This window comes from Neophocaena asiaeorientalis, unplaced genomic scaffold, assembly GCF_003031525.2.
Source record: "Neophocaena asiaeorientalis asiaeorientalis breed wild unplaced genomic scaffold, Neophocaena_asiaeorientalis_V1.1 scaffold296, whole genome shotgun sequence".
NCBI lineage: Eukaryota > Metazoa > Chordata > Mammalia > Artiodactyla > Phocoenidae > Neophocaena > Neophocaena asiaeorientalis.
This window is the reverse complement of record NW_020175084.1, coordinates 651,642-667,165: the sequence shown is the minus strand read 5'-3', so window position 1 is coordinate 667,165 and position 15,524 is coordinate 651,642. Positions and strand designations below refer to the sequence as shown.

Here is a 15,524-nt window from a genome sequence, read left to right as displayed (position 1 = left end):
GATCAGTGAAGACTGCCAGAAGTTCTGTGTTGAAATTTTCTTGACAATGGAACAATATGGTGGTGGTTAATGATTGAACACCTGGGCCTAAAATCTAAGTGTGGACTAATTTTACAACTCGTGGAAAGTAGGTGATTAGGAAATCCAATTCAGTAATTGGTTGAGAGGAAATCTCTTGCAGAGTTTTAAAGGAGTGTTTGCAGGAACTGGAACTGTAAAGTTAATTAGGGTGAATAGTTTGCTAAGAAGAGCTCCCACACAATAGCTTTGGAACCACCTAGTTCTCAAAATTTCCAAAGAATTTTTCAAGAATGGTTCATGAGCACCTGCATCAGAATCATCTAGATTCTTGTTAAAAACGAGTTTCCTGTACCAACACCGAACCACACTCCTAGCAGGGCAGGACCCCAGAGTCTCCATTTCAGCAAGCTCTCTGGGGGGCATTTAAGTATTCGAGGATTTAAGGGCTATTGACATAAACAGTTCTAGTAACAATGAAGAATATTCTGGATTTTTTTTTTTAAAGCCTTGGTTGATTGAAATGTCCTGGAATCTGGGGAGAGAGAATTATAGGAAGGACAAGTGTAGTAAAATAGCTTCCCCAGGTATGAGTGAAATTTGAACTTCTGGGATTTCTTTTGCAAAAGTCATAAAGTGACAGTATTTTCTAGTCTGCATTCCTGTGGAGTCGTGACAGCCTATAACACTTCAGCTGAGATATATTCCTACAGTGGAAAATTTCAAACAGAAATATTGTGCTTCACAATTGGCATATCAGAGATAGACATTTACTTATTTAACTATTTGTTAATCACATACTGTAATTTAAGTCTTGGGTTGCAGAGGCAGAAAAAAGTTATGAATATTAACTGGGTATATTTGTGCCTAATGTAGGTGCATTATATGTTTTTGAAATGATTGATTTATTTTCCAAAGATGAGGAAGTTTAAAACTTTCATTTCTTTAAGGTTTATAATATATCAGGATTATAGTGCCTCAAGATGAATAAATTCATCTCCACAATTTTTCTGATCCCAGTGACTTTTACCTTGTGAATTTCATTCAGAAAGCTAACTTTTCTTGTTTCCAGTGGCTAAATTTCAGCCTCTTACAATTTTGGTTAGCTAAGCCGTAGGTAAGTCTTGGGGAAAAGTCTAAGAATGTCTTTTTGTTTTAAAAAAGTGTTTACTCTCTTCTCACTATACTGGTTGCCATTAAAATATTATTTATTATTACTGACAACATGTATAGCTCTTTACCATTGGTAAATTGCCTTTAGAGAAAAGAATTGTGTGTTACTTTTATAGAGTTTCAGAGGTTTTGCTTTTTTAAAAAACAGCAAATGGGGGCTTCCCTGGTGGCGCAGTGGTTGAGAGTCCGCCTGCCGATGCAGGGGACACGGGTTCGTGCCCCGGTCCGGGAAGATCCCACATGCCACGGAGCGGCTGGGCCCATGAGCCATGGCTGCTGAGCCTGCACATCCGGAGCCTGTGCTCCGCAACGGGAGAGGCCACAACAGTGAGAGGCCCGCGTACCACAAAAAAAAAAAGAAAAAAAAAAAGCAAATGAAAAAAGAATTTGCTGATATCCAGGGCTATCTCTGATAAAACATTGTACCACTGCCAAATTTATTCTCCAGTGACAAAGGGATACATGAGACTTATTCTACTTTCTGTAGGGAAATATTCAAATATCATCAGTAGCAAAAGAAAATTCATTTTCTGGGGCCAGATGAGTGAGGAGCAACTGGAGCATTGGGGAGGGGGATGTTTTGTTAGGTAATCAAGCTTAATAGATTATCATTTGATATTTCAGAAGCAGTACCTTCTCAGAGACCTTAAGTGGCTCACCGTCACTTCAAATACATATTGACTTAGTTGAATTATCATTTAAAAATAAAGCTGTTTCTGGGGCTTCCCTGGTGGCGCAGTGGTTGGGAGTCCACCTGCCGATGTAGGGGACATGGGTTCGTGCCCCGGTCGGGGAAGATCCCACATGCCGCGGAGCGGCTGCACCCGTGAGCCATGGCTGCTGAGCCTGCGTGTCCGGAGCCTGTGCTCCGCAATGGGAGAGGCCACAGCAGTGAGAGGCCCGCGTACCGCAAAATAAAATTATAAAAAGAAAAAGAAAATAAAGCTGTTTCTGTAGTTTGCATTGCAGTAGTTAGTTGATGACAGCAACTTAATTCACGGGCTTGTCTCAATAAAAACTCTTCCATTTTATTTCTAAACCCAGTTTTCAGTTAGTAAGTTCACTGACCTTTCATGCACTGATTATCAACCAAAATGATATTATTAATTGGTTTAATGCAAAAGTATTCACCGTGTATATCCTTTCATCTAGAAATAAAAAGTATTGAAGGGCTGTAATGTGGTTATCTTTTTAACTGACAGCTGCCATATAAAGTATATGCAAGTGACCAAATTTAAAATTGAGAGAAAGCAATGAAATGTGCTAAGACCAGAACTGATTTACACATTGACAGACCTTTTTGTTTTGTTGTTGTTTTGGTGGTTTGGAAGGTACTTCAAAGTCTTCTTTGACTCAGAACAAGATATCAGTTTTCAGGGGATTACTTCTCATTTGTCTGCTTGCAGAAAAGCAGAGTAAAGAGTACACAGAAAATTCAGTGGCTTTTTTTAGCTTGTTTTGATTCTTAAGCAGTGGGGATCTGCAGTATTTTGCTAGAAAATAAGAAGATGTTGGATTGAAGCATGTTTTTAGGTCGTTTCTAATACAGAATGTTTGGTTGTTCTTGACCATCACAGATACACCGAGGGGTTAAAGGATTTGTCCGAGACCTTCAGGGTAACCCAATTGCCAATGCAACCATCTCCGTGGAAGGAATAGACCATGATGTCACATCTGGTGGGTGTTCTCTGCCGTGATCGGAGGCTCTAGTATTGCACACGAGAGCGTGGTTACTTCTTAGCATAGTTATACTTCTTACACTGTTCTAAGCAAAGCAATTAAATGCGTCACGTCTCTTTACCCCGTCTCTCCCCCCAGCTTTGATCTAGTTAAATTTTTTCTGGGGAGCAGGTCAGGCAATTACTTAGGATGGCTGCTGCGCTTAGAAATTGGGGTGCAGCAGGTGGCGCCCTTTCCTCAGCTGTCTCACCCCAGAGCTGTGAGGCGGGGCCATCTGCGGGAGTCTCTGCAGTTGTCGAGGCAAAGGAAGATGAACCAGCTGGAATTAAAATACCGATCTCTTCTAAGAAGAAGTACTAATGAGCTGTTAATTGGTGAACCTCAGGAGGGAGCAGAAGAGTAGGAAGGACGGTAACTGCCAGTGTATCGTGTGTCTAAGATTTCCCATCCATTTCTTCATTTAATCTGTATCATAAATCCAGATGTATTCAAGACTGAACAGGATGTTACAGGATTGAGGTTGATGTTAGTTATTTCTAAGCTTAAAGCCTCATTTCCATTTTCCTACTTTGGGGAAAATGATGTATTTTCCTGGCAAACCTACCTACTCCTGTTAATAAATATCTATCCAGCTCATTTTAGTGTAACTCTCATTTATTGGGATCTTTAAAACAACAACTATATCTTTTTAGCTATAAACGCTACATGTTTGTAGACCTTAGCATTAATTAACCTTTAGTGCCCAAACATCCTATACCATTACCTGTTTCTTAACCTCCACATTTATAATGTGTATTTTTTAAATTCTGAATATTTGTTCTCTAAAACTCCATTTATTTATTCATTAAACAATACTTATCAACACCCCATGAAGTGCCAGCCCAGCTTCCAGACCAATATGCCAGAACCTGTGCCAAGTTATTGCTCCCTTTGTCCCCAGGGAGGGGCTCCTGAAGGACCCAGGCCATGTCCCCTGTGGCCACAAGTAACCGCTTCTGTTAACTCTAGCGTAACATACAAACATTATTTTCTCTGCATTCCAGATGTGAAAAATTTAGAAAAATCTGGACGTTGGGAATAATTATAGGTAGAAAGGAATGAAATCTGAGGAGTGGGCTCTGGGACACTGCAGCTTTTCTAGGGCAGGGTGAGGTAGTAGGGAGGGATGAGCAACGGGGTCTAAGGTGTAGAGAAAACCCAGTGCTTTGTTCAGGAAGGCTGGAATGTTTCAGGAGGGAGAAAGTGTGAAAAGTATCAGGAATGAGGCAGAGTGGAGAATCTTGTGGATAAGGCAGAGTGGAGAGTCTTGATGAGTCTATTTCAGTGGACCAGCGGAGCCCGATTGGGGAGGGTCTAAGGAGAGAGGAGGAGGCACATTTGAAATGAAGAGTAGACAAGTCTTTCCAGAGATTTTGCTGTAAAGCAAAGAAGATAAATGAGGCACTAGCTGAAAGGAGATGTAGAGTCCAGAGGTAGAATGGAAGAGATGGTGATGGGGGTTTATTTTTTTCTGATGGTTTCCATATTCACAATGAAATACAAAGTGAAGCATCAACAGAGAGTGAGGATGAAGAGGTTGCTTTACAGGTGTTAGGAAAAGGGAGACTGTCCACTAGGTCCTTGGTATTCAGAGTATGACCCCTACCAGCAGCTGAATTCAGCATCACCTGGAGCTGGTCAGAAATGCAGAAGCTCAGGTCTCATCCCAGAGCTAGTGAATTAGAATTTGTACTTTACCGTTTCTTAGGTGATTGATGCACACTAATCTAGGAAATGGGAGAGTGAAAGGGCTTGGGAGGAAGACAGGGCAGGACCAGGGCCTGTGGAAGGCTGGTGTTTGTGGACAGGAGACAGCCCAGCTTGGGTATGTGTTTTCCCCAGCCCGTCACAGCCACAGGGGCAGGCAGACAGTAGAGAAGGTGGGTGTTACTCAGCGCTGGTGGTTTGCCAGGCCTATAAGCAGGTGGGGAACAGCACATAGGTTGAAGGATATGTGTATCGTTGACTGGGGTGCCCAGGAACCTAAGCTGCTCAAGGAGAAGATGGGGGTGTGAGGGGAGGAATGGGAACAGAAGTCCTCTGGAGGGCTGATTGAAAATGCAGTTCCTAGAAGGCAGCCAGACCAACTATTCTGAGTCTTTAGAAATTTAAATTTCTAACAAGTCCCTGAGGGTTTCTGACGAGGTGCCTTCAGCCACACTTTCTGAGACTGACCTAGACTCAGACCACCGGGTCTTCACAGGCAGATGCTCGGCAAGAATCAAAACATGGTGCCAGATGGTGGGATCCCACTGCTTGGGGCCTTGATATATCTGTTAACCTGTGTTACTCCTGATGTGATTATGATGATTCATCGTATTAGAAGATTTATTAGATAACTTAACATTAATGTCTGTAAAATTGCTGTAAGTAACGATGCCCTCTAGAGAGTGTCATGCTCTTTTCAATGGAATTTCATTAAATTCAGTAAACATCTACTTTTAAAACAGGGAATCAAAATTGAACTTAGATGGCATAACTATGCATTTCATATATGTGCCTGTGACTTGAAATTTTGTTGCCCTGCAGCAAAGGATGGTGATTACTGGAGATTGCTTGTTCCTGGAAACTATAAAGTTACAGCCTCGGCACCAGGCTATCTGGCGATAACAAAGAAAGTGGCAGTTCCTTATAGCCCCGCTGTCAGGGTAAGTGATCGTGATAATAGCTAAAATGTATTAAGCACTTACCATGGGTCAGGCATGTTTAAGTGATTATATTTAGCTCTCATAATAATTCTGTGAGATAGAAGCCATTATTATCCTGTTATCCATCTGTTAAAAGATGAGAAAACTAAGGCCTAGCAAAGTTAAGTGACTTGCCCAAGGACTCAGTGATTGATTTAACACCACTCAGTGTGAAGCTCTATTACCATTTCTCAGTTTTTGAAGAGATCCACCAGAAAATCAAATAAAACCTTAAAAAAATGAAGCTTTTATTTGTTGACCTTGATTTCAATCTCAATAATATTCTGTTCAATTTATCTTTTTATCCCTAGCACCTAGTATAATACCTTACTCAATAAATATTTGGAAAAATAAATTAGGCCTGCAGGGTAAATTTAGGCATTAACTAAACATTTATTAAGCACACACTATGAGCAAGGCCCTCTATGCTAAGAACTATCAAGAATGATACCTATTTAAGTAAATACCATTTATTTTACTTGGAAGGTGGTGGTGATAAGACCAAAACTCCTTTAGAGAAGGATTTTACTATTGTTCTTGTATTACATTACTATGGAATGGCCTACAGAGTTTCCAGTTAAAAAGCTTGAAAAGAATTTATTGTGTTTTTGTTTATGTCCCCAAAGTTTGGAGTATAAATGCTTGGTTTTGCAAACTAAATATCCTGAGTTTTTAACTGTTGCTTTGGTTTCGATTGTGTGTATGTATATATTAGGCTGGATATGTATTAAAATCAGGAGGTAAATTTGGGCAAATAAAACCTGGACAAAAGTAGCTCCAGAGCCAGGTTGTAAAAGGTTCAACTATTTTGACCCTTAGCCTTTCTAGCCCGTGTGAGTTCAAGGAGGTATTGAGTAGTCACTTTCTTAAATAACCACAGGCTCAAGTGGCCAGATCAAAGAACTCTTAGATCCATGTGGAATGGGGCATGGCTATCTCCTGGGCCCGGGGAGGACTGGGGTTTGGAGCTGCATATTTTGAATAGTCCTTTGTGCAGAGTGTATGAATTCTCCATAGACCTGATGAGGATGCCCAGTTCATAGGAGAGTTGAGTTCCTAGACTACTGGCCTTCGTGGTGGTTTGGAGATGTGTGTATTTCCATCAGTTTCTTTAGCAGATTCAAGGTTCTAGAAAGCAGAACCCTGTGGTTTGGAACACCAGGACACCGAACTGCATTCTTCCATATTTCCCCAGCTTTTAGGAGAAAATTCAAGGTTGGCAGGAGAAGCTCACTGAATAGTCAAAGGCAGAAAACTAATTATAAGTTACATCTTTTTATGGGGAAAAAACTGCCTTTAAACAATCTGCCTCTAAATAATCTGCTTTCCAATAATTCTAGAAATCTATTAGATCAAAGCACATTTGAAACATAATGGCTTTTGATATTTTTTTTCCCTAAAAGTGTCTTGTTGCTTATCATGAGAGGTTTTTTAGGATATACTTTAATTCAGGTGTCTGGATTGAGCCTATTTTAATAAACTCTAAACCTGCTGTTCTTTTCTCAGTTTGATAACAATATATCCTTATTTTCTCCTTTAGGTTGATTTTGAACTGGAGTCATTTTCTGAAAGGAAAGAAGAAGAGAAGGAAGAATTAATGGAATGGTGGAAGATGATGTCAGAAACTTTAAATTTTTAAAAAACCTTCTAATTAACTGCTTTTAATCTATATAATGTAGTATGATATAATATGGCCATTTTCTTTTAGATTTTGTGCAATTAATATTTAACATTGATTTATTTTTTAATCATTTAAATATTAATAGGCATTACTTAAAATAGACTCAAGTAAAAATATAAGAACTTGGTCTATAATGTTCATTTTCCTACATATAAGACACAGAGGACCATAGAAGAGATTTAAGAGATTTTGCCATTTTAGGTGTAGATGCAATAGTCCATGTATTATTTGCAATACAGAACTTTTTGAGTAATTCTAGCTTTTAAAAGTTAGTGAGTCCTTTTAATGTAATTGGTGACAATGTCACATAATGAATGCCATCGGAAAGGTCCACAGCTATAGCTTGAGTTGTGAGCACTCTACTGCAAGACTTAAACCAGACCTGTGTAAATTGTCATTGTCTCTTGTGCTGACTAGCTATATAAGCATGATCTCGTTAATGCATTCTTGATGGGAAGAAAATGTAAACGTTTAGCAAGAGGTTTTATGAAAGGAATGGAAATTGACTTCTTGCTTGTACCTATCGGGGCAATACTGTTATATTATTCAGCTGGCTAACACTGCCTCACAGTGTAGGGTTTCTCTTGGTTGTCGATTGTCCCAGAATTGCATTCTGAATGATTAAAGATTAAAAAATCCCTATGATCTTATGATCTATATTTTAATTCTCTATGATTTTTGGTCTAGAGTTGTGGTCTTGTGATAAAAAACATATGTATTCCCTTGAGAGTGGCCTCTTATTGGTTCATCCTGTATATTTTTAAATTTATTAAGTGACTGTTGTATGCCAAGCACAGTGCAAGCTCTGTGTATATTATTTTGGTGGACAAAAGGTTCTGATTCCATGGATCTTATGGACCAGTTGTGGACATAGACTTTAAATAAATATACACACAAATGAATATGTAATTAAGCATTGTGATGAGTAAAGTGACAGGAAGGACTAGTGTTGAGAAAGAGAATGTCATAACAACTTAATTTAGAGTGGATGAGGGGATTCAGGGATGGCCTCCCAATGCATGTAAGCCCAGTAGGCTATGAGTAGGTGTGAGCAATGCAGAGTTACTGAGTGTAGGGGGGTGTGTGTGTGTGCATGGTGGTGGTGGTATGGTTGAGCAATGCTCCAGGTACAGGTTTTTGATTAAATAGTGCTAACCATTGTAATAATAGACCCCCAAATATATACTGGCTTAAACACAACAGAAGTGTATTTCTTACTCAGGTACCTGTACTGGGCAGAAGACAGAAAGATGAGATTGCTTTTCTCCCCCAGTCATTCTGGGTCTCATTCTGACAGATGATCTTCCATCTTCTACATGTGGCTGCCAGAGTTGCCTGGTGGTCATCTCCATTGCAGCCAAGGGGAAAGGGGAAAGAGCATGGAGGAGCATGTAGGGGATGTCTGTATGGGCCAGGCCTGGAAGAGGTATACGTGACTTATGATCACATCATATTGTCTAGAATTGTATCCTCTGGCTATAATGACTGCAAAGGAGTCTGGGAAATATAGTCTAGCAGCACACCTAGGCAGGTGAAGAGAATATGATCTTTGGTGAGCATGTAACAGCCTCTGCCAGATAGAAGGAAGAGTAGGTGAAGATGCATTAGGGTAGGAAAGAACATGGCTTGCTGGAGGACTAGAAAAAGGACAGAATGACTGGAGCAGAGATGTGGGAGGTGGGAAGTAAAGGCCAGGAAAGTTGACAGGTACAAAATCATGCAGGACCTTATGGACCAGAATTGAGGATTCTGTTTTTAGAATCACTGAATGGTCTGAAGCTAGGAAAGGACATGATCTAATTTAAGTTTTAAAGGTCATTCTTGCCGCTGTGTCCAGAGTAGAAGCAAGAGTAGAGACTAGTCGGGAAGCTATTGCAGGGCCCAGAATAGTGGCGACTTGGATCAGGTTGTGGCAGTAGAGATGAGAAGAAGTGCGTGGTTTGTGATGTATTTCAGAGGTGGAATTGACAGGCCTTGGTGAGACATTGGATGTGGGTGATGAGGAGGCAGGTGTCACAGATGACATCATGTTTCTAACTTGACCAAATGGGTACATAGCATGTGGCATATTGGAGAAGCAGCAGATTGCAAAGGTGAGAAGAAAAAATTTCAGTATAGGAAACATTAAGCTTGAGATGCCTATGCTTGTGATATATACAAATGGAGGTGTTGCTTGTATGGCTGCATAGTCTATGTGTGAAGCTCTAAAAGAGGCCTGGGATTGGAAATAGAGATTTGACAGTAGTTGACATATACATAAGGTGCTATATTATTTAATTATCCGAACAGGGCAGTTTTGAGAATGAAAGGGGCACAACTAATTTTGCCAGGATGGCAAGTACAATTCAGAACTGCCAAGGGCAACTTGGGAGTAGGCTTACCCACCTATAGATGGTATTTAAAGTCATGGGAATGTATAAGATCCTCTAGGAAGAGCCCATAGAGTTAGAAGGAAAATAGGATCCGGACTGATCTCTGAGGAACTTCAGAATTCTGCTCCCTGTGTTTCATCTCAGACAGGATAAGCTAGGCTATGCTGCAGTAAGAAGCAAACCCCTAAATCTTAGTGGTTTAACTTAGTAATTTCATGAAATGCCTATAGGTCCCTGTAACTTTCCAGGAAAGTTGTCCTGCAGCGTGTAGTGACGCACCAGGAATGTTTCAGGCTCTGCTGTGGCTCTGCTGTCTCAACATAAAGTTTCCTTAGTCTCTTGTCTTAGATGCAGGGACAGATACCTGGAGTCACTTCCGTCCACAGCTTATTGACAAGACCTCGGCGCTTAGCCTCGTTGAACCAGAGCATTTGGTGAGCAACACTGTCACCACCTTAGTCTTTGCTTCTGGCCACCAACATACCTTTGCTCTTCTTTTTCCAAATATAGATTTCACCTGGCTCCTCCACAGGGGAGGCAGCTTAAAGTCACAGCAAATCAAGGCTTTGAGCTTCAGGTTTGGGATTTTTGAGGAGTCCCATGATAGCCTCTGTATGAGGTCTGCATATGGTCACTCTTGCTCCAGAAACTTGTGAACTAAAAAGAGAGGTTCTTTGCATCCCTCACACCCAACATACAGTGACAGAACAGAGTCAACACTCCATTCAGAATGGTAAGGAGTAAGAGGTGCCCAGCATTCACTGATCTGCAGCAATTCTGAAATCTTGCTGAACAGATATTTTATAGGCCTCCTCTTCAGGGGATGAAGAATGTTCCTGGATTCAGAATTGATTCTACGCTCTGGGAAGCACTTCCTTCCTCATTGTTCCCCATGGCCATGGCCTTGCCTTCTTGAACGTCTGTCTCATTCACTCAAGACCTAGGTTGACAGAGGCCCCAGGTCACTGCAGCAGTGGGTAAGAGAGACCCAAGAACCAAGAACAGACTTGCCTTAGGCTGCAGGTGACACGTCAGCCCTGCTCACAATTCACTGGGCAGGACTAGGCACATGGCCTTGCCTAACTGAACAGAATGCAGGAAATACTGGGGGGCAAGTAGAATTTTGGCCTCTGCCACAGGGCCATGCAGACAAATCCACCACTCATTTAGCAGTTGGAAGGAAGGTGTTAATTTCACATAGTTCTACCCTTATAGCAATTTGTGATTATGATACAGGGTTTCAAAGGTCCGAACTATCCTGGTCAGATTGCTCAGATTTTATCTGATGAGGAGTCTCGAATTGAGTGTTGTTGAGAAGGACTCTCCTTTCATTTGGTTAAAGTTTCTATGTTGAAGGACCCCTACTGGAATGAGACTCTTGGCCTCTAGTCCATCCCTCACTCACTCTTTCCTACAGAGAAGCCAGCCACTCACTTGTTAGGTGATGACTGGTGAGCTAATTGGGTGGAACAAATCTATTAATATAAAAGGACAGTAATCTTCCCTTACCCTCCCTTCCCTGCCCCAGGCAGGGCAGCTCCAGACTCTCCCCCAGTCACTGAGGGAGGCTTTGTGTGTGTGGGCGGTGCTGGGATGCAGGAAGGACTTGTAGGGTACAGTATTAATAGGCTCTTTTGTCCACAGATCTAAGGTCACTTTCTCCAATCAGTTTATCAGTACTAAAGCTGACAGTTTAACCTGTTGGTCTCCTGTGTCTTATTTTTCGGCTGGTTCTGAACTCAGGAATGGAAGAATCTCTAAAACCTTTAAGAGATATAAATAATATGTTAGGTGTAGGGTTTTTTTTTTTTTTTTTTCAAAAGTGAAATGGGACCAGCACCTCTTGCATTCTGAATATTGTACTTCTCTTATCTCTAGGATGATACTTACCTTTTTTGGAGGTTATGTTGCATTGTTGCCTCACATAAATTTGGCATAAATGTAAACTCTGAACTAAGGGTTTTGATTTGGTTTGAAACTACAGGTTAGAGCAGACAAGAACATGGGGGATATGAGAGCTGAGCGTTAAGCAGATCGGACTGTGAACAACAAGACCAAGTTTTTTTAGGTAACGAAAATCAGAAAGGGAGAAGACTGGGCAGTAGATCTTAATGAAATAATGAACATATTTGAACTTTTTTTTCCCTCATTGACAAAATCAGACATTACTATGGAAGGAATAGCTAATGTCAACTCACATTTTGATTTTCAATTCTTCACATAAACAAAGATAAACTTGTGGAAGGGGAACTATGAACTTCGATATTCATATTTTATTTATACAACCTCTGAAATCTTTCAACAATTTGGTGTTGTGGGAGAGTAAAAACCCATCATTTGTTCCAACATACGACTCAACTTGTCTTTTCAAAATTCTCATGAGGATTGTCTTCTGTGGTCAGGATTGGATGGCATTTGGGGTGTCTGCCTCAGGAAAGTCCGACAGAATACTGCTGACTTTCAGGTCTCATTTTATGTCTGCACTACTTCCTGCTTTTGCTGTTCTTAGGTAAATATTGTTCTAGGTACTTATGAATGTTCTGATTCTTTATTTCTTTCTACTAGACAGCCAGCTCAGTTATAACTTGAGTTTGTAGCATAGTGTAGTACATACCTTTAGTTTCATGTGATTAATTTAAATCATTGCAAATTACCTGAGAATCAGTGTTTTTAAAAACAGAGCAAAACTTAGTTGGGTTAAGGGTCCTCAGTGCAACCCAGGCAGATATTGAAATATTCTGCAATGGCTGAGAAAAGAAAAATCACCTTATGAAGCTTCTAGGAAATGTTTATGATGCCAGGGGCCACAAGGCTGGTTTTGTATTGCTCTACTTTTTTCTGCCTCTTCTAGTTTTTAAACTATCTTAGCTGTTTTTCCCCTTTCCCTTCCTTTTCCTTTTTCCATTCTTCTCTTTTGATGTTTCATTCATCAGTTACCAAATGCTCATCCTGTGGTCTCTCCCAGAGAGCCAAATAGCATATCTCCATGGTCCATGGCCATGGCCATGGTCATCATCATTACATCACTAGCATCCTCACCACTACTGAGCATGTATTTGTGCCACACTCTGTGCCAGGCACTTTGAAATGCCATATTTTGAAACCCCACTGCAGCACTGAAAGAAGTGTCGCAGCATTTCTATTTAACAGATGAAGAAACAGATGCAGAACTTAAATTCCTTACCTCATGCAGCTGGTAAATGGCAGACCAACATTAAAACTCCTAATTGCTTGACGCTGAGCCTGTCCTGTTACCTCATTTCTCTAGCATGACCCAGAAAGAGTTGTATTCTTCTTGATTAAACATATTGTTTTATTCTTTTGATTACTTCACATATGCTGATTGCTATGCTTAGGGTTTCTGGGGAGTATTTATTACCTACTCTGAAAGAAACCCTTTAAAGATAATTTTAAAACATTTTGCAAATAAATACAATAAGGTCCTGTTTTATAGTTTCTTGTTACATGGAATTAGTATGAATCAGTTCGTTCCATCAAGTACCCTGTGGACATGGTAATGTTTGGCCCTGACATAAATGCCGTAGAGAGATGCATTTCAGGATTTACTAGGACATGTCAGTAACTGACAGCAAAGCAGGGCCGTGAGGAAAGTAGAGCTTGGCACCACTACTGCCCCCTATTGCTCCCTTCCTCTGAGGAGGCAGGGATTCCTGGGCAGCTGACCAACTGCAGGCTCTGGTTGCAGAAGTTGTCTGTCTTGAGGTTGTAGTCAGGACAAGCTACAGCAGGAGTGGATGGGAGGGTATAAAATGAAATGCTAAGGGCCCTAAAATCCAGTAGAAATTGATGTAGACAACACTTCAATAATGGGATGAAGGGATCAAGACCCTTAGTGTTAAGGCTGCTCTCCATGCAGAGAGAGGCTTCTGCTCGTGGACAAAGTTCCCAGTCGGTTTACAATTCTAGGAGGAAAGCTGGCAAAGGGGGCACCTCCGATGCACATATTAAATGAATTAATGTGTGTAATGCATTTTGAAAACTGCCTGGCATGTAGCAAGTGCTCAAGAATGTAATTATTGCTATTATTAATCAATGATGTGTTATTATTACTCAAAGATGTGTTATTATTTTTATTACTACTGCTGTTATTGCAAGGTAGGTTATGAGATTTGGTACTGAAAAACTGGGACCATGGAAGAAACCCGGGTAAAAGACCCACAGGTGGGACCAGTGCTTGGAAATGAGGTGAAAACCTAGTTATCAGAACTGCAATGGTGTAATATCGAGATGGAGATAAGACTCTTGGAGCTGTTTAAATACCCCTCTGTTAGATCAGTATCAGTCCAGGCAGCTGAAGTTGACTTGAGTCTGACGGTGGTACCAGTGGGCAGAAAAGGGAAAAAGATGGGGGCCTCATGCAAAAGGGTCTTCTTTTATTTTATTGTAGAGTGTCTAGTTTATTATGAAAGTCTTCTCCCAGTATGTACACAGGAACCCAACTATAAGTTTATCCTGCCCACCCCACCCCCACCGGCATACCAGCAGCAACAGGGTTCCTTCGTGGTACCTAGAAGAACCGCAGAACTGCTGGGGTGAAAACATCATCGATGTTTTAAAGTACCTGTGAAACAGATGCAATGTTTAAAGTGTTTTTAAAGTACCCTGTGTTGTGTACTTTACACACTCTGAGGCAGTGTGATAAGGCTCTCAACACAGCGGCCTATCCAGGTAAGGTCATCCACCAGATGCCTTCTTCCAGGGCTAAGAGAGACTCTCACTACACACGAGGATACTGAGACCCAAACTCCAAAAGCCAGAGCTAGGGTCCAGGGCACTGGTTCTTCTACCGCACCAGCGAGACACATCAGAATGACTGGGAAGCTTTCAACACTACACCTACAGGGCCCCACTCGGAGTCAGAGGGTTTGGAGACACCGTGACCAGGTGCAGAGGAGTGAATGCTCAGAGAGCAGGGATGCAGGTCGTCGTCATTCCTTGCCCTCCTTTTTTCACAGTTGTATATAACCAGATACATACAAAAACATACAGTTCACTTTTATTTAAAATCAAATGGGCACTATGCTTTCAAGTGCCTAATTCCCACTTTAAAACTTCATGCTGTGGCACAGGGATATCGGCTCGGTGCTTTGTGACCGCCTGGAGGGGTGGGATAGGGAGGGTGGGAGGGAGGGAGACGCAAGAGGGAAGAGATATGGGAACATATGTATATGTATAACTGATTCACTTTGTTATAAAGCAGAAACTAACACACCATTGTAAAGCAATTATACCCCAATAAAGATGTTAAAAAATAAATAAAATCAACTATATTTCAATTAAAAAATAAAAATAAAATTCTAAAAAAAAAAACAACTTCATGCTGGATGCTGGTGGCAAGCCAAGATACTACTTTTTTATGCATTAAATCCCACACTGGGCTTTAGGAGGTAGACCATAAGAAAATAATTCACTGTCATCCCCCTTTGCCATGAGACCGGTAGCTCTATTCTGCCAGGTATTGATAAGAGAAGGCAGCAAATTGGTGGACAAAACTCTTGTGGGAGAGACACCTGGCTGGCTGAAATGCCAGACCCCACACCAGAGGGAAACTGGCCCCTCTTAATCTAGAGTTATTCTCGGACCAGCATGGACAGCACCTAACCAACCATCTGCTACAATGAAAAGCATTAACTGACACCCATCCCTAGAAGCAAAATCAGGTGGGGGTGAAAGTTTTCTTTGCAAAACAAACATGGCCGTGTATACAGCTTGTCCTCCAGCAAGGCTAAGTTGAGGGGACTTGAGTATCAAGGATAAGGAATTTAAGCCATTGATCAGGGTGCCACTGGGACTAGAAAAAGAGGTGTTACTATAAATTCCCTACAACAAAAAGAGGTCTAGAGCTTGATAAGG

The 15,524-nt window shown here is 41.1% G+C and overlaps 1 protein-coding gene across 1 annotated transcript in view; it reads left to right on the top strand.

The window, feature by feature from the left end:
* Positions 1-8,180, top strand: part of CPE (carboxypeptidase E) — a 108,652-nt gene extending 100,472 nt beyond the window's left edge. Inside the window, exons 7-9 of the mRNA XM_024764204.1 lie at positions 2,769-2,868; positions 5,440-5,558; positions 7,138-8,180. Coding sequence (XP_024619972.1) covers positions 2,769-2,868; positions 5,440-5,558; positions 7,138-7,236 — 318 coding nt within the window. The 3' untranslated portion in view covers positions 7,237-8,180. The remainder of the gene's footprint in view (positions 1-2,768; positions 2,869-5,439; positions 5,559-7,137) is intronic.
* The last annotated feature ends 7,344 nt before the right edge of the window (positions 8,181-15,524 follow it).